At 48.8% G+C, this 21042-nt stretch overlaps 1 protein-coding gene across 6 annotated transcripts in view; it reads left to right on the forward strand.

The window, feature by feature from the left end:
- Positions 1-21042, forward strand: part of ATP9B (ATPase phospholipid transporting 9B (putative)) — a 211259-nt gene that overhangs the window by 172657 nt on the left and 17560 nt on the right. For all 6 annotated transcript variants that reach the window (XM_038771100.1, XM_038771101.1, XM_038771103.1 and 3 more), the window contains 4 exons: positions 7210-7322; positions 11386-11625; positions 19509-19670; positions 20183-20275. In XM_038771100.1, coding sequence (XP_038627028.1) covers positions 7210-7322; positions 11386-11625; positions 19509-19670; positions 20183-20275 — 608 coding nt within the window. The remainder of the gene's footprint in view (positions 1-7209; positions 7323-11385; positions 11626-19508; positions 19671-20182; positions 20276-21042) is intronic.

Below are 21042 nucleotides of genomic sequence, written 5' to 3' on the forward strand. Positions count from 1 at the left end.
CAATGCTGCAGAGAGCTCATAAATTTTAAAACTTAACTCAGGGTGCAGCCTATTAAAGCAATACATTAATTCCTTTGTGAGGGAGTTTTTATCTTCATGTAGAACAAAGCCATTACTAAAAACACCCACTAAAACAACAGGTTTTTTAGGACTCACATTTTAATTATAGCATCCATTACCCAAAATGCCATGTTGTTTGGACTCGAATCCCACAGAAGTTTGACAGAAAGGAGTCATCTGCTTCGGGGAGAGCTGCCGTTTCTCGGGTTTCGCGAGGGCAGCTGAGGATGGTGTTTTCTACACTTCAGTGTGCAGGGAGCTTCTAATCACACTCAAGCGATGTTGAATCTTTTCTTTTTAAAAAAAAAAACTCCCCCCTCCCTCCCCACCATGTTCTTGGCATTCGGGGCGTGGGACTGCCAAGGCTCCGCCTGTTCATAGCAACGACAAGAGGACTCATTTCCCCGAAAGCACCGGCAGCGCACTAGCCCCGATCATTTGAGTGCGGCTGTGCGCCTGCCTCTCGGTGCTGTAATTAACAATTTCTTAGGGGCTGTTGGCCCTGTTGAGCTATTCCAGGCAGAGAGAGGGGTTATAGATGCCTCTGGTTTTCTGGGAAAGGTCCCACCCAAAGCCAAGGTGTTCCTGAGAATTTGCCCTGGTAGCCCTTGGTTGACAGCCTTCATCTGGCACCGGCAGGGCAACGAGCACGATCTCCAGCCCTTCCTTTCTCATCCCGCTCCCACCCTCTGCTAAATCTCCCTGCTGGGGGCATCGACTCTGGGGAAGCGGGAGAGCTGAGCTGTCCCAGCCAGCCCTGGGAGGGACGTGGGGCTAGGAACTCAGATGGGATTTCTGGGCCCCCGTGGCTCACGCTCCAAAGCAGGCCGGACTTGGAAAGGCCATCCCTGAAGATGAGTCCAAAATGTGGGGGACTGGATGCCAGGGATGATGGGGCAGCAATTTGGACAGTGGCAGAAGGGGTGAACGACGCTTTCCCCAACAGCCCCCGGGGCCTCACCCCTTCTGGGTCCCGGTTCTCTGGGAGGAATGGCGAACCCCTCTCAACCTTCCCAACCCCCAGATGGTTGGAAACGTGACATCCACCTTCCCTGTGCTCCCACAGTGAAGAGGTGACAGGTGGAGAGGCCCCTCCACCCTGGAAGTGGTGGACAGAGAGGAAGGGATTGGATAGCCCTGGTTGTCAGTGGACCCTCTTAGGTCCCAGAGGCCCGATGCTGGAATGGCGCTTTAGAAATCAGCTGAAGCAGCTTGACTGTAAGCTCTCCAATGGCAAGAATTGCAACTACCTTTCTGTCTTGTTCTCTCCCAATCCCAATAATAATAATGGCATTTATTAAGCGCTTACTATGTGCAGAGCACTGTTCTAAGCGCTGGGGAGGTTACAAGGTGGTCAGGTTGTCCCACGGGGGGCTCACAGTCTTCATCCCTATTTTACAGATGAGGTCGCTGAGGCCCAGAGAAGCAAAGTGACTTGCCCAAAGTCACACAGCTGACAGTTGGCGGAGCCGGGATTTGAACCCATGACCTCCGACTCCAAAGCCCAGGCTCTCGCCACTGAGCCACGCTGCTTTTCCCCATAGTACAGTGTGAAGCTCTGCGGCCTACCGGATAGAGTACGGGCCTGGTCGTCAGAAGGACCTGGGTTCTGAATCTTGGCTCCACCACCCTCTGCTCTGTGACCTTGGGCAAGTCACTACACTTCTCTGTGCCTCATTTGACCTCATGTGTAAAATGGGTATTAAAACTGAGTTCCTTGTGGGACGTGGATTGTGTCAACCTCTGATTAGCTTGTATCTGCCCCAGCACTTAGTACAATGCCCCGTTGTACTAAGTCTAAGTCACAGTCTTCTAGACTGTTAGCCCACCTTCTAGACTGTGAGCCCACTATTGGGTAGAGACCGTCTTTATACATTGCCAACTTGTACTTCCCAAGCGCTTAGTACAGTGCTCTGCATACAGTAAGCGCTCAATAAATACGAATGAATGAATGAATGCCTGGCACACAATAAGCGCTTGACAGATACCATAGCATTTTTTGTAAAGTGCTCTCTAAACAGTAGATGGAAAGCTCTCGAGGGAAAGGATCATGCTGGTTGTACTCTTCTATAGAACTGTTCTCTGAATTCCGTAAATACTGTTGGTTGATTGATTGATTGATTGTGTGAAGGTCCTCAAAGTGGAGGGAACACGTTAGACTTTTGAAAGCGGGACTGAAGGACTGGTAGTCGCCCATTCCTTCCTTCACGCCTCCATCGGGGGCAAGCTTCAGTTTTCTCACTGGGGAGAACATCTGCGTATTTTCTCCACGTTCCCTCAACAAGCCACACAACAGAAGGCGAACCCCATCGTTCCGAGGAGAAAACCCGTCTTCAAGGGCAGTCCCCGGTCAGAGGACAGGCACCTCTCCGGAGCACCCGCTGAGGCAGGAGATGCTTATCTATTGCAAGTACTTGCTTGCTATTTTACTGTGGCCCGTGAGAATTTTGGTATTTGGCCAAATAACAATCTAGTCATATTTGATCAGAAAGCCCTACATCTGCCTCTCCAAAAAAATTCTCCAGTGTTCTGATGTGAGCCACATCTGCTGCCACCCAGGGAATGATGCCTGCAGGACTTTTTCTTTAGAAATTAATTTCCTCTTTGCCTGCTTTGCTCTGTGTTTAATGAGACAAGTGTAGTCAAAAAAAAAAAACAAAAACCTTGGCTTCATTAAAGAGCCTGCTCAGTTTTTCTCCAGGAGTCCCAAACAAACTTTTTTGTCCAAAGAGATTTCCCATATGGGAAATCGGAACCCAGACCCTGAGTTGAACCCGCACCCCGAGGACCCGTTGTGCTGGAGTGGCCCCTCCATCTGGACCGTTCCCGAGCTGAATCTCCTCCGGCTGTGAGCTAGCCAAATTGGGCTAATGTTGGTCCGCTTCTGTTTCTAAAAAATGGCGAGCATGGTGGAAACAGTCAACCAGAGGAAATTTAGAAAATCTGATGAGGATGGGTTTGAGAAAGAATCCCTTGGCCCTTCAAACAGCTGACCCAATCATGTGACACTACCGGCTTTATCATCAAGAATTCCCACCAAACCTTCAGAGATCTCAGTGCCTGCTCCACTACCCCGGGTGGTCCCTGTGTTGGATAGCTCTGTGATGGGACCTCCCAGTGAAAGCCCCCTGTAGTAACTATCCTCGGTAGCTGGCAGTGGGTTGGTACAGGGAAGTCAACAGAAGTCCAAACCTGAGGGAAGAATGGGCTCGCTAGCCCGAAGAATCACGTGATGAGAAGTTCAGCTTCTGCACCACAGTGAAACCTTGAAGTGTTGCTTGACATGCAGGGCTGAGTACACTGTGTTGAACTGAATTATGCCTGTGATAAATACTATGAAGAATACTACAGCTACTATTACAGTTCGAAGGCTACGTTAGCGATTTTGAGGGCACAGTTGTTACGTTTGGGGCAGTTTATTCCTCAGCTGCTCTGCTTTGAGAATTCTGAAAACAAATGTTGAATTCAAAAAAGGTGTTTCCCTCTCTCTGACGAAATGTAGTTCCACTGCATTAACGGTGGGTGACTAGTTGTTGTACTCATGTGACGACTTAGAGGACCAGCATGACCTAGTGGAAAGAGCATGGTCCTGGGAGTCAGAGGACCTGGGATCTAAACCTGATTCTGCCACTTGCCTGTTTCGTGACCTTGGACAAGTTACTTAACTCCTCTGTGCCTCAGTTTCCTCCCCTGTAAAATGGAAAACCTGTTCTCCCGCCTGTGTAGACCGCGAGCCTCACATGGGACAAGAATTGTACCTACCTGATTATCTTGTATCTACCCCAGCGCTTAGAACGGAGCTTGAAATGCAGTAAGCACTTGGAAACATAATAACAATAGCAATAATACTTAACTCCTCTGTGCCTCAGTTTCCTCCCCTGCAAAATGGAAAACCTGTTCTCCTGCCTGTGTAGACCGCGAGCCTCACATGGGACAAGAATTGTACCTACCTGATTATCTTGTATCTACCCCAGCTCCTAGAACAGAGCTTGAAATGCAGTAAGCACTTGGGAACATAATAATAACAACAATAACAATAATACTTATTGAGAACCCACCGGGTGTAATGCATTGTGCAAAGTGGTAGGGAAAAAACAATAGAAGTGACATGTTCCCGGCCTACAAGGATATTACATTTTAATATCATCGTTTTATTTATAGAGCGCAGCTGATCAGAAAGGGCCAAAGAATCCCTTTCCAGGCATTTCTGTGTGGAAGTTCCCTAAAGCAAAAATCCGGCAGGCCATTCTTGTCTACAGAGGACCACGATGTTTCTGAAATGGGGTGTCCAATGCTACTGGTAAAGTTGGGAAAGGGGTCTTTCAGATGCCTAGATCCACCTTCTCCACCACCAAGCAGCCCTGGCACTGAAGACAGGTGCCCCCACAGCCCCAGCCAGAAAGAGTCCCCTAGGATGGCCCTCCGGCATCTCCCCCATCCCCGGCTTGCCCGTTTGAGGCGAGCTCCTCAAGGAGAGGGAGACCAGGCCCTCGGAGACAACGGCAGGATGATGAGGTTCAAAGATTTGGAGCAGGCGTTGCCCGAGCTGCCTCCCGTGTCTCACATGAGGCTTGGTCAGTGGCTGAATAAGAGGTGTCACTATGAGCCGTTTGGTCCGACGACCCCTGCCCGTATTTGCCTGCCCCTGGCTGGGGTACTCAACCAAGTGATCAGATGCGATGACCTCGGATGTTAGAATGTGTACTTGTGAAGAACAGTTCTCTTACACGGGGAATCTTGTTCCAGCTTAATTCTTTTGTCTTTGCCCCGTTGATTGCTGCTAATCATATTAGTCTGCCTTGGATAATTGGATTCGGGCTTCTCCCTAGTTATTAAGGCAGGAAATATTCAGCCTGGGTGTCTCAAAAATCTCTCGTCCTTTCCTTGTTTAGGGTAGACGTCGTTTTACCAGTTATTGGGAACATCCTGGCTGTGGTTTAAAAACCCCAATACTGTGATTCTGTCACTAAGCGGCTTTGAGAAATCTGTGGTACATGCCAGTCACCTACCAAAACGTGGCAGGATCCTTTAAGTTGTACAATCAGTGAACGTGGCAAAAAAATCAGATCTTCCCAAATAAAACAAATACTTTCCCAGAAAAATCAAGGAGGGTGCACAAGTGAAGTTTCCAAGTCTCACAGCAGTGACTTCAACCAGGCTTATGCTGGAGAAAATATCCATTCAGCGAGAGATTCTCCGATCCCTTCTTGATTATCCTGGTCCGTAGTTTATAAGCTCTGTAACAGCAAGCGCTGTCCAGTACCCTGCACACAGTAAGCATTCGATAAATGCCACTGTACGTATCTGTTCTTTGTACATATCTATTCTTTGTACATATCTATTCTATTTATTATATTTTGTTAGTATGCTTGGTTTTGTTCTCTGTCTCCCCCTTTTAGACTGTGAGCCCACTGTTGGGTAGGGACTGTCTCTATATGTTGCCAATTTGTACTACCCAAGCACTTAATACAGTGCTCTGCACATAGTAAGCGCTCAATAAATACGATTGATGATGATGATGATGATTGGTTGATTGATTGACGAGGTGACCGAAATGATTTAGTTTTGTTGCTGCCAAGGGAGAACCAAAGGATGCAGAGCCCTGCAGTGAGTGTTTGTAAATATTTTTATATTCTTTTGCCCTTCCTCAAAGTTTTGGGCCATTTTCAAGCTGTAAAAGTATTTCTCTTGTTGCCCCACTGCTTTTCCTCCCTGAATTTTGTTGCAAATGTTGATCGGCAGGAGTGTGTCCCGAGAGGAGGCACTCCACGGCCACCGTGACCGATTGATGGATCGGTGGATGGGTTGATTGGCATATGGGGGTGCTCACTGTGTCTGGAGCAAGATAAACTCCAGATCAGGAGATCTTCTTCCATTTTGTGTTTTAACTTCCAAATGGCTAAATTCTCATCAGCAAATGAGGGGAAAAAAGCAGGTGTTGTTCCAATAAATCAATCAGTCATTTATTGTGCACTATGTACAGAGCACTGTGCTAAGTGCTTGGGAAAGAACATTGCAACAGAGTTGCTAGATACGTTCCCTGCCCGCAATGAGCTTACAGACTAGAGGGTTATTTGCATGGTAAAACTGACAGTCGCGGGTAAGGAAAAGCTCTCTTAGGCTAATAGGTCCAAGAAGCAAGGACTTGGGAGATGATTATAGGAATGCCCAGTGGCCTCAGGGATGGCCTTCTGGAGAGGCCAGATCGGCTACTTACCCACCTCTCTCGGAAACTCTTTGGACAGGTTCAGACCCTACACTGGGGTCATGGGGGTGGGCAGGCGGGGGGGCTCTGCCACTGTGGAGCAAGCATGGGGGTCAGGCCACCAGAGGGGAGAGTGGATAGGGGGACTGAGGATTTAGAGAGGACCTCTTGGAGGAAATGTGATTTTAAGGGGGCTTTGAAGATGGGGAGAGTAGGGGGTCAGTCAGTTGTAAGCTCATCCTCTAGACTGTAAGCTCGTAGTGGGCAGGGAATGTCACTGTTAATTGTTGTATTTTACTTTCTCAAGTGCTAAGTACGGTGCTCTGCCACAGTAAGCACTGAGTACATATGATTGAAAGAATGTAGATGAAGGGGGAGCTCACCTACTGAGAGCTCACCTCCTCCAGGAGGCCTTCCCAGACTGAGCCCCTTCCTTCCTCTCCCCCTCGTTCCCCTCTCCATACCCCATCTTACCTCCTTCCCTTCCCCACAGCACCTGTATATATGTATATATGTTTGTACATATTTATTACTCTATTTATTTATTTTACCTGTACATATCTGTTCTATTTATTTTATTTTGTTAGTGTGTTTGGTTTTGTTCTCCGTCTCCCCCTTTTAGACTATGAGCCCACTGTTGGGTAGGGACTGTCTCTATATGTTGCCAACTTGTACTTCCCAAGCGCTTAGTACAGTGCTCTGCACACAGTAAGCGCTCAATAAATACGATTGATTGATTGATTGAAGGGGGAGGGAGTTCTAGGCGAGAGGGGAACGTCCAGCAGTGGCCATTAAGTCCATGGGGTTGATGGGTTTCAAGCGGTCAGACCCCGGCCCCTTGGCGTGTGCCTGCCTAGCTCTCCGGGTCAGGGGCCAGCAGAGACCACTAACTTGATGCTGTCAGTGGAGCTAATCATCTCACCGTGTCCGTGTTTGCATTCCAGGAACACTTACCCAGAATGAGATGGTATTTAAGCGCCTCCATTTAGGAACGGTGTCCTATGGGACCGACACAATGGACGAAATTCAGAACCACATCACAAATTCCTACTCACAGGTAATACCGCCTCGATTTCCCCCCGTTTTTCTCCGTGGCCCGGAGGAACAATGGTTGTTTTCCTCCCCAAGTAAGAGCCTCTCATGAAACTCACCCAGATGGATTTTTCAATGAGTGGGTCACCAAGGGAGGGGTGAAATAACACATTTCCTTTGCTCAGTGTCGGCAACCCTATTAAACCTGGGTTCGGTGATTGTGCATTGAGAGATTCAAATGTCTTGTGTTTAACAAAGCTACGCGTGGGCTTTAGTGTAACGATGAAAGATCTGGGGGCAGGAGTGGAGCGGGTGGGATCATCTGCCCGCCTGCCTACCTGCTGCTTGTGCTGTTTTACCGCTTTTGCTGAGACCAAGACGTGTGTATTGGAACGCACCGATGCCAACGGGTAGAACCCGGAGCTGCAGTCTAGGCAGGGGGAGTTTAAGGCACGGCTTTCCGGCACATTTTCTGCAATTATTTTAAACTCATCCTCTTGAGAACACCCGAGTCGCTCAGCCCCCGCTGACCAGAATGACCTGAGGCTTGTCGGTGTTGGGTCTCTTCTCCCCTTTGTTTTTCGGAAAAGGCTGGGCCATGCCCATTCCCCTGCTGGTCTGGGGTGATGTTCTACCCCCTTCTGACCAGGGAGGTGGGGCTGAACCTACATGGGCAGCTCTGGCTCTATCCCCCACCAACACTCTCCCCAGGAACTTAGCTGTCGGGGATGCAGGGCGCTGCCCAGTGTGGATGTCCAGAAGGCCAGCCAGAAAGTGGAGGCAATCTTTTTGAAAACACAAGAAGCACAGTGTCAAGTGAGACCACTGGTTCATCCAACCATCCTTTGTATCTCCCCCAGTAGTGACAGAACTTTGGAAAGAACAAGGTAATGGTGGCCCTCCTTGCCATCTGTTCTAGTGGTTAGGGATGGACTGCAGAATATGGGGCAGTTAGTGTAAAACATCCCCATGTGATCAGGACGATTTGTTCCATTTCCTCTGACCTGCCCGGTACAACAATCAAATTATGTATGGAAGTCTCCCTACCCACTTCCTAGGGAAAGACTTAGCTGTAGGATTCATTGAGCCTCTGGGCTATCTTCTTATCCTAGTGGTGTGCCCTTTCTACCCACAGCTGTCACGTAGCTCTGATGTTTTCCTAGCCCCTCCAAACTCCTTTTTGGCCTACTGGATTTCCTGATTGCCCTGGTCTGTCTCTCTGTAGATTCTCTTGATCTCTTCATTTGAGTGAGTTTTTTTATATCTGAAAGGGTGTCTTTTCCCCCCTCTGGTGGCCTCTCTTACTTTGCCTTTAAGCCAAGCAAGGTATCTGGGTTTTTTTATGGCATTTATTAAGTGCTTACTATGTGCAAAGCACTGTTCTAAGCACTGGGGAGGTTACAAAGTGATCAGGTTGTACCACGGGGGGCTCACAGTCTTAATTCCCATTTTCCAGATGAGGTAACTGAGTCCTAGAGAAGTTAAGTGACTTGCCCAAGGTCACGCAGCTGACAATTGGCAGAGCCGGGATTCGAACTCATGACCTTTGACTCCAAAGCCCATGCTCTTCCCACTGAACCACGCTGCTTCTTATTCTGCTATCTGTTGATAGCCCGAGCATTTTTGTTTTAAGGCGCACATTGCTCCTAGCTCTCTAATATGGTGTTTTTTTTAAAAAAAAAAACCTGCAGACTTCTTGAAAATGATTTTGGACTCCTTTTTTTTTCTGTCTACTCTTTCAAACTTTATCCTAAGTTTTGCATTTTATCCTACAGCTGCCCCTCCCTTCCTCACCAATGAAATATATTTCTTTTTTCTGCTCTTTCACACTACTGAATTTCAGTACTGGTATTTTTAAGTTATCTCTCACTTGGTGGCAATGAAGCAGACCTTACTTTGGCTTAATCGCTTCCCTGCCTCTGCTCCTTCATCTAAAATATTTTGAGTGAGGGGTGACCTCCAAGCCCCAGGTGGGAAGATGGCTTATGCAGACCCCCACAAAAGGGGCCACTACACCAGTGGTCTTGATTCCCTCTAAATGGCAGGAATACATTTCGAAACGGGATAGTCCGTCACTTCTTGCGTTTTGGAGGTTGCCTAGGATTGCTTTAGGCAGGTGGACTCGGAAGGCGGTTTCAAAATGTGTTGCTCTCTGGGTAGATGATGTCAGAGTCCCGTAAATGTGGTCTTTTAGACAAATGGCTTCCACACCATCCTAGAGGCCCCCTAAGTGGGCAACAGATGGTTGCTCATCTCAGTGAGTAGCGTTGGTTATCTCAGGTTTTCCCATTTCCGATGAGGACGGGTCCCCTCACCTTTGTTAATTTACTGCTCCATCCCTGATTAGCAAGCAGACTAGAGCGCGGGGGGCTTCTGACTATTTCCAATAATTGTCTCTTTCTGAATTTCTTGCCCTCTTCCCTTTTGTCCTGTTTTCCTGACTAATTTTGAGGAATCGTCTCCAGCGGGCGCAGGCTGAGATTCCGAAGTCATTCTCCTCCTGTCCAAGAGAGGAGTTTTATTTCGTCCATTTTCCAGCTGGCGAGCTGGTTAGACAGCACTTCTTATGTGACATTGATTGCGTCCCTGCTTGGGCTCTGTTTTATTATTAAGATGACAATAGCCTAGTAGGTCCACTGTAATGCAACACACAAATCTATTATAACCTGATTATATTCCCCCACTGGAAGCATTTTGTGATAGAGGGCATAATCTTTAATGGAATTTGTGTGAAATTAAATTATACAAGCATCAATAAACATAACATAATTCAGAAGGAGTAAATCGGCTTAATTTATTTGCGGCTGTGATGGCGTCAGCGCCAGCAGAATGCAAATGTGGAGGTTGAAGGCAGTCGCGCTGAAAAGCAATGCCAGATGAGCCGAAAAGTGAGACCCTTGATCGGACAGCCCTGTAATTTGATGGGCTGGGGAGTGCGCAGTTCAGTGGCCCCGTTCCCCCGATCAGAACGCCAGGGGCTGCCGGAGAAATGGCATCTGCCCACGCTGGCGGGACCCGAGGAGGTGCCCTCCGCCACCCCCCTTGCGGGGCGGCGGGTTAATAATCCCAGATAATCTGCTTCGTTGGAGGAGATCGATTCCATCGGCGAGACCCTTCTCGCCAGTAGGACGGCCCTGAAGCCGCGGTGGTCGGGGGGATTTGGAGACTTTCCACTGTGCTTCGGGAGTCGTCTTTCCTCAGGAAGCAGAGGGTGTTTTCTCTGAGTACGTGTATGTGTGTGTGTGTGTGTGTGCACGCCCGCGCACCTCTCTCTCCAAGCCAGGGCAGTTTTAAGTAAGAAGTGAGGAAGGCAGCAGCAGAGCAGATGCCCACAGAAGGGAAAGGGAGACTCCTCCTTCAGAGGGGCTCACCGAAGAAAGCAGGTAGAATGGGCTTTTTGGAAGTGCTGACGCAAGGCGGCCGGCTGCTGGACCTGAAAGGACAGTGTTTCCTTCTTGCCTCTGAGAAGCAACATGGCCTGTTCTTATGGTGCTTGTTAAGCGCTTACTTTGGGTCAAACACTTTCCCAAGCACTGTGGTAAATGCAAATCAGTCCGATCAGACACGGTCCCTGTCCCTCTTGGGGCTCCCAGTCTCAGTAGGAGGGAGCAGAAAGCCGTAGCAGAAGGAGCACAGGACTGGCACTCAGGAGACCGGCCCTGCAACTCCGGCTCGACCCCTTGCCGCCTGGATGCAAGTCACTTCGCTTCTCCGAGCCTCAGTTTCCTCAGCTGTAAAATGGGGATAGGATGCCTGTTTCCCTTCCTCTTTAGCCTGTGAGCCCCATGGGGAACCAGGATGTGTCTGATTGGATTAAATTATATCTAACTCAGTAATTAGCCCGGTGGTTGGCACATAGTAAGCGGTTAACAAATACCACAATTAGTACTGTTATTATTATACGGGTGCCCACTGGGAATGTAGTTAAGGCTCCCACTCAGCTCCCACATGTCGTCCCGCCTTGCCACATTACTGGCCATGAGGGAGACCAGGCCAAGGGGGTGGAGGGGAGGGGAGGGGTGTTCGTTCAGGCCGGCCGGATGATGCACTGGCCACTCAGGGTTCACAGTGTGTTTGATGTCCCCCAGGCACAGCCCAGCGGGAGCAGCACAGGTGCCACCCCTGCCCGCCGGGCCCAGACACCCGCCCCAAAAGTGCGCAGGAGCGTGAGCAGCCGCATCCACGAGGCAGTGAAGGCCATCGCCCTGTGCCACAACGTCACTCCCGTGTATGAGTCCCGCGCCACCGCCACCGAGGCCGAGGGCGCCGAGGCGGACCAGGACTTCAGCGACGAAAACCGCACGTACCAGGCCTCCAGCCCCGACGAGGTACTGTTTCTCTCTTCCTCTGTGGCCTGTCCGTCTCCAATTCAAATTCTGCCCCTGATTCTTGTAGCTAGTTCCTGGCTATAATTGGCCGGAGGAGGCTCAGTCAAAGGGATAAATTAAGAGGAAACGCTACATTCCCTCGGTTCTCCCGCTGCCCAGAGAACGTGTCACTTTGTTGTTCTTCTCTTCCCGAGCACCTTGTACAGTGCTCCAAGTGGATGCTCAATAGATGCTTCCACTATACTACATTTTGGCTAGAACGTTCTTCCAACAGCGTGCAATCGGCAGTTTCCGCATCCGGGAGATTGGGCAGGAGAAGCAGCGTGGCCTAACGGGTAGACCGCAGGTCTGAGAGTCAGAGGAGCTACACCTTTGCTCCAAGCCCTAATCGAGCCACATGGAGGGACAGGAGAGTTGATTCTTGCCTGCTCACAGCCCTTTACTGCTTTTGGCATTGCTGGTTGAATCGTTGTGTGACAATTCAGAACGCTGCGAGCCATTCAATTTTTTTTTTCTTTTCGGGTGGAGAATTGGTAATTGGGGCAGCTTTAGAACAAGCTAAAAATAGCCAAACATCAAGTGGCCGTTGAGAAGAAATCTCCCCATGATGATTTTTTAAAGCTGAAAATGAAAAGCCTAGGAAGCCCTTATCATAATTTTTTAAACAGCTCTATTGATGCAATGTTTGCAAATCACTGGAGCCTAAGGAAAATAATGTAAATGGTTCATTATTTAGCTTATTGAACTTTCCCGCAGTTAGGTTGACGAATGAAGCCAATGTTTCCCAATCACCAAAGTACCATTTTAAAAGCATTTTTTATTGAATAAAGTGCTCTGAATAGTGCACCCTGGAGCTTTAGTTAGGGAAATGGTTCAATTGATGTTTTCTGTTTAACCTCAGCATTGACCTATCACAACATATTTGGTTAATAAGCAACATTATCATTTAATAGACTTAACCAGTTCTGTTCATTGTATTTGCGCCGCTCCCCACTGCAAAGCCCACTTTGTTTACGGCTCTGGTGTCATCTTGCTCTTGGGAAAGAGGGTAATTTATTAGGCAGAGAGTGTTCTAGTTCTGGTCTCCCGGCATGATCCGATTCCAGCCGTGTTTCTCCCAGCCACTCACAAAAGTGACTTCTCGGTAAAGTACCGGGGACCTCTCCTTTGCCCCTCGAGAAGGCAGAAAGGCACCTTGGAACACCCAGCCGGGATGCAGCGTGCATAGTGTGTACACAGAGCAGCCCCCTGTGTATGAACAAACAGCTCAGACAGCAGACGGACTCATCTCTCCTCACATCTATCCCCCGCACCCCGAAGGTTGGCCATGGCGACAAGGCAAGAACTCGTGTGGCGGCAGTGACTCTGGCCCCGGAGCTGATTTCGCATTCCTAACATGGAGCCGACTGACTCCGTGCTCATTGTTTCTTATGATAAGTGATCAATATTTCATTTTCTCTCAGAGAGTGGAAAGTTTCATTGGCCCGGGCCTCGTGCCCTCCACGGCCTCTCAAACCCAGGGCCGGGCCACAGCCCGTGGGAAGCCCATCGGCATGATTGGGACCACTGCCAGCTCGATCATCAGAAGCATCTGTTCAGTTCGGCGGTGGCAAACCAGCCCGCCCCGGGCAAGCTGACGAACAGGCACCGAAGTCAAGAAACCAAGGAGAGCGAGCAAGGAAGAGCAGAGGTTGCCAGCCCAAGCTGCGCTGAAGCTGGCCACGAACGGCAGCCCCCGAGGATATCTTGGCCTCCTTGGTCAGAAAAGATTGATGCGCCGTGACCCTTAACGACGGCTCCCTCTCGTAAACTAGCTCTGTCCCCTTTCCGCCCCCCAGCCCCCCGAGCAGCCTCCCCAGAGAGCTCGGTCTCCGGTCCGGCTGGTGTTTAGAGCCCCCATAAGGTGGCCTTCCTCCCGAGGATGGGCAGGAGCCGGCCGCGCCGGCCCAGTCGGTAGCAAGCTGTAAAACGGATCGCTCTGCGATAGTCAGGGCGACGTTACCTTCCCGACGGCGTAAGCGATTACGGATGAGGCCCGCTGTATTGTTTAATTCGTTTTATTGTGTGCGCTTATTGAAGCAAGACTAATTGTGGTGTTTTGTCAGTGTATTTGTGAAGAGCAAATTATTCTCACTGGCCTAAAACCATCCCTTTCATGACCTTCAAGTCCAGGCTTCAATCACCTGCCTGGAATATTGATGAGCAGCTTGTCCAGGTGATCAAGGAGCATTTTTGAGTTTGTTTTTAGAGATTGCACACACGCACACACAAACACACCCCTCTTCTCATCCCTCTTAACCAAATCAGCCATCCCCCGAAAAATGAATCAAGGGAAAATTTGAGGGATGTTTCAGAAAGCAGTCTTCGGGACGTAGACACTCTAGAGATCTGTATCCAGGTAGAGGGGGAAAAAATATCAAAATTAAAGTTTCCTTTTCTATTTTGGCTATCCCTTGGAAAGGAAGAACGGGTGGCAGCTGGAGCCATTTCTCGGCTCTTTGTGGCATGAGATTGGCAAAGGAGAACTCGTTTCAGAGCGGAGCTGGGCAGGACCATTTGACTTGGCGCTTTGGCCTCGAAGGCAGCCGTGACAATTATAAAGGGCTGGGAGACGCAGGTATTAGACAAAACACCAAATGATCCCCTCCTCCCTGCTGGCCATTGTCTGCACTCCATCCAATGATTCTTGATCTTAATTCTGCTCAATCAAAGACTAGAATTCCACGCTGCAGAGCGGGTATTGGAAGGGAAAATTTTTCACTTTCAAAGATAATGAAGTTAGATAAAAGCTCTTCTCCTTTCAGTTTCTTTAGGGCTCCTAGTTTGGATTTTTTTTATTGATTTTTTTTTTTTCCTTTTGCCCCTGGGAATTTATCAGAATGTATTACAGCCAAAACAGAATTGGCGGAAAATTGACGGTGGAAAAAAAAAATGTGATATTCCTGGATAAATGTCAAATTGGAGTCAGAAACTGGACTCAGACACTCCTCTCTCTCCACAGCTGCAGACGTGGCCTGGGGAAAGTTGTAGCTATTCCCTGTCCTGACCCTGCCCAAAATGGATTTCTGCCTTTACCTGGCTCCCCTGCCAGACTGTAGGCTTCTTGAGAGCAGGGAGAGGCTCTACTTATTCTGTTGTACTCTCCCAAGCACGCAGTATAGTGCTCCAGACATGGTATGTGCTCGGAAAAGTCTGTCGATGATGATGGTATTAAGTGCTTACCAAGGGCCAAGCACTGTGCTAAGCACTGAGGACGATACAAGAAAATCAGATCAGACATCATCTCTGCCCCACAGGGGCCTCCCCATCTAGAGAGAGGGAGGGAGAGCTGGCATTTTACAGGTGAGGAAACTGAGGCACAGAGAGGCCAAGGGACTTGCCCAGGATCACAGAGCAGGCAGGTGTTGGAGCTGGGATTATAAATTAGGCCGCCTGGTTCCTGGTTTCAAGCTCTTTCATCTTTACTAGGTATTGACTGATCAGTTAGTAGGAGGGAAAGTCTTTCTTCTTCAAAGAGCAGGATGATCTGAGTTCTTAGTTTGCAGTCTTCCATGCTCAGTTCTATAAGAAGTCTATCGTCATTGTGGGTGGCTATAAGCATGTACAAACATACATAACCAGAAAGGCTAGCGTGTACCTGACTGACCCACTACATATCACACATGCATGCACGCACACATACACACACACACACACTCTGCCTCTTGTGCCCCCATGTGAGTTGTTTGCAGCATCTGACACTGTTTTCATTCTCACTTTTGTGGTTCTACTGCAAATGCTGGGAAAGGGGCCCCCTTTTAGGGATCATAGACCAGCAGGTTCTGTGCCCCAGTCATCTGGGGTTTGCCCTGGCCTCCTTGTCCTCAGTCCCCACCATCTCATCTCACCACACAGCAGCTGCCTGGGCATCCTACCAACATCCCAGGTAGCAGAGTTCTCAAGAGACAGACAGAGCTGCCGCATCGGTCATTAGACTGGCCTGTGGTCCGAGATCCTGCCTCCCTCCTCAACTCATGTGGCAGACTCGATCCCTGGGATCCTTGGAAGCCTGGGATCAGATCAGCAGGAGCGCTGAATTCACTCGGCTGCCACTTTCCTGTGGGCATACGACGGTAGCCAAGGCGCGGCAGCGGCCGGCCTAATCCTCTCCCGGTGGCTCCTGTGACAGACTGGACGGCGGCCCTTTATCAGGAAAGTAGCTTAGAGCCTGCCATCTCCATTATCTGGACAACTCAGGGATACCAATGGTCCAGCCAGGCAGACTGACCGAGTGTGCACCATGTCATTAGGCAGTACTTTCCTGGGTTACCTCGGAAGAGGCAGCGTTGTGTGGCAGGACGAGTGTGGTTCTAGAAGTCAGGAGGCCCAGATTCTGGTCCCAGCTCCACCACCGGCCTACACCTCTCTGGATTTCAGAGAGCAAAATGGAGATAATGATGCTCACCTTGCCCCCATCTTGCAGGAATGTTGTGAGGAAACAGACCAGCCAGGTAATTTCAAGAGTGCTTTGAGAATAAAAGCACGAGGTACAATCAAGGTGTGCTCAGCGGGACACTGGCTGGTGCTCGCCTCAGACCCCTAGGAAAGCCTCTGTAGCGGCAGATTACTAACGGGGGAGAAGAGTTATTTGCTTAGTGTGCCCAGCTCTTTGGGTAAATGATGAGATGCTATAGTGTCAGGAGGTTTTTTAAGGAGAGCTTTCTGGGGCCTTAGGTACGTTCTTTTCCGTCTGAAGTCTGGACTTGGTTGCTTCACCTCTTCCTCCTCTCCCCTCCCAAGTTTCTGGGAGGTGGTGGTTGGCGAGGAAGTTTCCACCGTTGCCGGCACCGGTGCTGTGGCAGGTCTGCATCGTCTCTGCCGCTCTGCTTGCAACTCCAGAACTGGGTTGGGGGCGAGATTCTAGGGTCAGCGCAGTGTGAATCTCCAAGCCCTTTGCCCCGGAAGGGCTTCCAGTAGCAAATATCATTTCAGTCTTATGATGCTTTTAGACTGTGAGCCCACCTATTAGACTGTGAGCCCACTGTTGGGTAGGGACTGTCTCTATATGTTGCCAATTTGTACTTCCCAAGCGCTTAGTACAGTGCCCTGCACATAGTAAGCGCTCAATAAATACGATTGATGATGATGATGATGATGATGACTTTGTCCAACTTCATTATTCTGTATCTATCCCAGTAGTACAGTGCTTGGCATGTAGTAAGCGCATAACTAACACCCCAATTATTGTTATTATTGTTGTTATTATTATGCTTTAATTACTGGATCTTTTTTCCGAGTTCGCAGAACTGTACATGCTCCAAACTATAACTGGCGGTAACTGACATTTAATATGCCACCACATTTTCCCAGCCAGCAGCAGAGAAACCAAAATATATTACATTCATCTTCTTTCAATTATTTCAGTGTTTGGTTAATTTAGAGCTCAGTAATTCAATTATTATCCATTGGTATTGGCACCGACCGCATGCAAGGAAGAATGAGGTAGTTAAAAGCAGAATCTGAGAATGATACAAAATGCAAGACAAAGGTCACCAAAGGCCACTAAATTAAGCAGAGATAAAAAATCTTCTGTCCGTTTTTGTAATTGTTTTACACGATGTGGCTAATGCCTCCGCTAATGGAATTGAAAAGATTTTAAGGGGAGGGTGTCCTTTAATTTAGTATTTTGTTTGTCCGCATCGTTTACTATAAGAGCGAATACATTTTCTGAATACTGCGTAGGATTTTCCAGATGGCAGTGTCCATATTACTCTCGATGTACTCTCGATGTACTCAAATCCAATTCAGCTCTGTCCTTTGGTAATTGTGAGGAAGGAAAACAAAAGAAAGGCACACTGCCTGCCCCGGTTCAGCATTCCAATGTTTTTGTCAGTAATAATAATAATAATGGTATTTGTTAAGTGCTTACTATGTGCCACACACTGTTCTAAGCACAGTAGAAAAGTAGAAATTGTCCCCAATGCAATGAGACCCAGGTGGAGGGTTGTGTTGAATCAATCATTCAAAATTATTGAGCGCCTGCGTTATGCAGAGAACTGTACTGTTTGGAAGAGTGTGATGGAATTAGTAGATATGATCCCTCAAAGAGCTTAATCCACCATTCATTTCATTCGTTCATTCATTTAATTGTATTTATTGAGCACTTACTGTGTGCAGGGCACTGGCCTGAGCGCTTGAGAGAGTACAGTTGAGCAAGTAGACATGATCCCTGCCCTCAAGGAGCTTGCGGTCTAGCAGGAGAGACAGGTGTTAAACGAAATGGCAAGGAGGAGGAAGCAGCAGAGTTTAAAGACATGTACCAACCTACATGCTCCTCGAGGAGTATCCAAGTACTTAGGGATCGCTACCCTAGTGAGTAGGAGATGCAGAAGGCCTGAAGTGGCAGTAAGGAAAGGGAAATGAGAGTCCGTCAGGGAACACCTGTTGGAGGAAATGAAATTTTAGGAGGGCGTTAAAGCTAGAGTAGCAGTCTTCTGGACGGCCAATAGCCACAGATATCAGGAACAGGATGCCTCATGAAAATCTGGGGAAGATCATGAGAAGAGGCATATTAAAAAAACAAATGCAGAAGGCCATAAAAGACCTATGTTTACACACAGTCTGGAAAGGATTCTGGGTCACACGTATGTAAGTGCATTGGGGTCGGGGAGTGGGTGAGTGTACCCAAGGTGATGCAGAAGTGATGAAGAGGCAGTAGACGACCTTTTAGGGTTGACATTATTACTTAGGTCAACCCCGTACCTGGAAGAAAATGGCAGAATTTGGGATTTGAGATTTTGAAATGCTCAAGTTTTTCTGTTTTGGAGTTAATCACCAAGTTAATAGTTTATTTTTCATATTTGTAAATGAATACCAAAATTGCCCCATTGCCTGGCGTGGACTTTAAAGTCCCTGAAGAATGCTTTAATAAATCCACAGCTCCAATTCTTGAAATTTTATCAAAAGAGTACTGTTTACTCACGAGTAGGAGGAAGAATTCAAAACGTTTCCCCAGAAAGAGAACATGTAATCTCATCTTTAAGAATATTCACAAATTGGATATATATATATATATATATATGTATATATGTTTGTACATATTTATTACTCTATTTATTTATTTATTTTACTTGTACATATCTGTTCTATTTATTTTATTTTGTTAGTATGTTTGGTTTTGTTCTCTGTCTTCCCCTTTTAGACTGTGAGCCCACTGTTGGGTAGGGACTGTCTCTATATGTTGCCAATTTGTACTTCCCAAGCGCTTAGTACAGTGCTGTGCACATAGTAAGCGCTCAATAAATACGATTGATGATGATGATGATGATGATGGAGATACCAAACTGAGGGGGTATTATCATTTTGTCTCAGCTTATTTATAAAATCTGTAAATGAGACATGGTCGCTGCCATAGACCCAGGCTGAGACGTAGGCCGTTTGCTCGTAGTTTTGCCCTGACCCCTGGCAAGGTGCTCCGGTTCAGCTGTTGCTGTTAAAAAACCCAGAGATCCATCGGACCGGAGGGGGCATCCGGAGGTCACCTAGGGCATGCCCCCTGCCTTGTGGGGCTGTGGAGGGAACTTCCCCCAGCCCAAAGTAGCCTCAAGGAGCAGCCCAAAGGGCTGGCTGGGGACTGATTCAGGCTTTGCAATGACTGGCACCCCAGGTCTTAGAGCCCCGGGGTAACCGTGTCCTTAGAAAATGATTGTGTCGTAATGTAGTTGCACTGAAAGATTCCAGAAGAATGCCCCAAACCGTGGTCCCCAGTGCCACTGACTTCCCCAAATGACTCCACTCTTCACCGCGTGTGCTCTCCGACCAAACCGGCAGACGGCTCTTGGCTCTGACGGGCTTGGGCACCTGGAGGATTGGCGGCTAACAGGGTGACCCGCTTCTCTCCCCAGGTGGCCCTGGTGCAGTGGACGGAGAGCGTGGGGCTCACGCTGGTGAGCAGAGATCTGACCTCCATGCAGCTGAAGACTCCTGGGGGACAAATCCTGACTTACTACATCCTGCAGATTTTCCCCTTCACTTCGGAGAGCAAGCGCATGGGGATCATTGTGCGGGTAAGGCTGGTGCCCGGGCTGGCAGAACGGGCCCCCCCCCACTTGTGCCACCCGCTGGAATCTGATTCCTGTGCCGTAAAGTGTGGCAAGGGGACATCCGATCCGGGCCCGGCGAGCAGCCTGGTCTCTGCCTTCCCCTGAGCCCTACCGGAAAAGCAGGAGGACCCGAGGGCTGCGTGGCCTGGGCGGTCTGGGCGAGGGGCAAACTGCAGCTCCAGACAAGAAAGAAACATCGGTTTTCCAGTGCTGCCTCGGACACTGAAATGAGATTTCAGACCAGAGTCCCGAAGCTGCACGGGGGGTCCAGCCCGGCTCCTTGAAATCTACAGGCGCTGTCTGAGGGGGGCTAAAGCGCCCGGCCTTTCGCAGTTAGGGAAGCCTCGGCCAGCCCCGCCTCAGGACGGCGACTCTGCAATTGCTATTTCAGCCCCGTTTTGCTGGGCTGAGCTGGAAGCCGGTTGTTGGGAGGGACATAGCTGGAATACTTCCACTTCATTTTCATTTCGTTTCAGGACGAATCCACTGCAGAAATCGCGTTCTATATGAAAGGGGCAGACGTGGCCATGTCCACCATTGTACAGTACAATGACTGGCTAGAAGAGGAGGTAAGAAAATGCCCCCGGGTTCCACCGTTTAAGCAGGAAGGGCAGGGGAGTTCATTTTGTTTTTTTCGAAACTGCATCTAACAGCTGAATGTTGTAAATCCCAACAAGAGAACTAGTTACTTTTTCATCACGTTGCGAGAGAGTATCTGTCCCCCGACCCTAGGCTGTGTGCTTAGGTGGGGCCTGGGGGAGGGGGACCCTCCTGCAGAGCTCAGTGAGGCCAAGCACCCATTTCCACAAACCTGCCCACCAGAGAACCAGGGCCTTTGTCTTCTCCAATCCATTTCCCTGCCCCAGGAGTCTTGGGTCTGAAAGGAGAATGAAGGAAGATATGTACGTGAGACTTCAGTCCCTGAAAACCCACCCCCAATCCTCCCATCGGCCGGGAAAATGGGAACCCTGGTGTCCTTGGCTAGTAGATACTGTCAACCACCCCTCCATCCAGGTCTCGCGCTGAAACGATGATCACATCCCCATGTGTCCATCGCAGCATTGGCAATATGAGTCGATATCTGCTCCAGGGCAGTTTGATTTAATCAGGGACATGAATAAATTAAATTCCCTCCAGACCTCGTAAAATGTCATAAAAATTACTTTTGGCGATAATGATGCACAATTAATTGTGAAATAGTTGTTGAATTTATTTAGCATCATGGGGTCAAATCAATACGTGTCTTGCAGCAGACAATGCCGAAGTCGTCACCCATGAGGATGGCTTTATTAGGAATCCCGGGGGGTTCTGAGACCCCGCTTACCGTGGCTTCCCG

This window comes from Tachyglossus aculeatus, chromosome X2 (assembly GCF_015852505.1).
Source record: "Tachyglossus aculeatus isolate mTacAcu1 chromosome X2, mTacAcu1.pri, whole genome shotgun sequence".
Taxonomy (NCBI): Eukaryota; Metazoa; Chordata; class Mammalia; order Monotremata; family Tachyglossidae; genus Tachyglossus; species Tachyglossus aculeatus.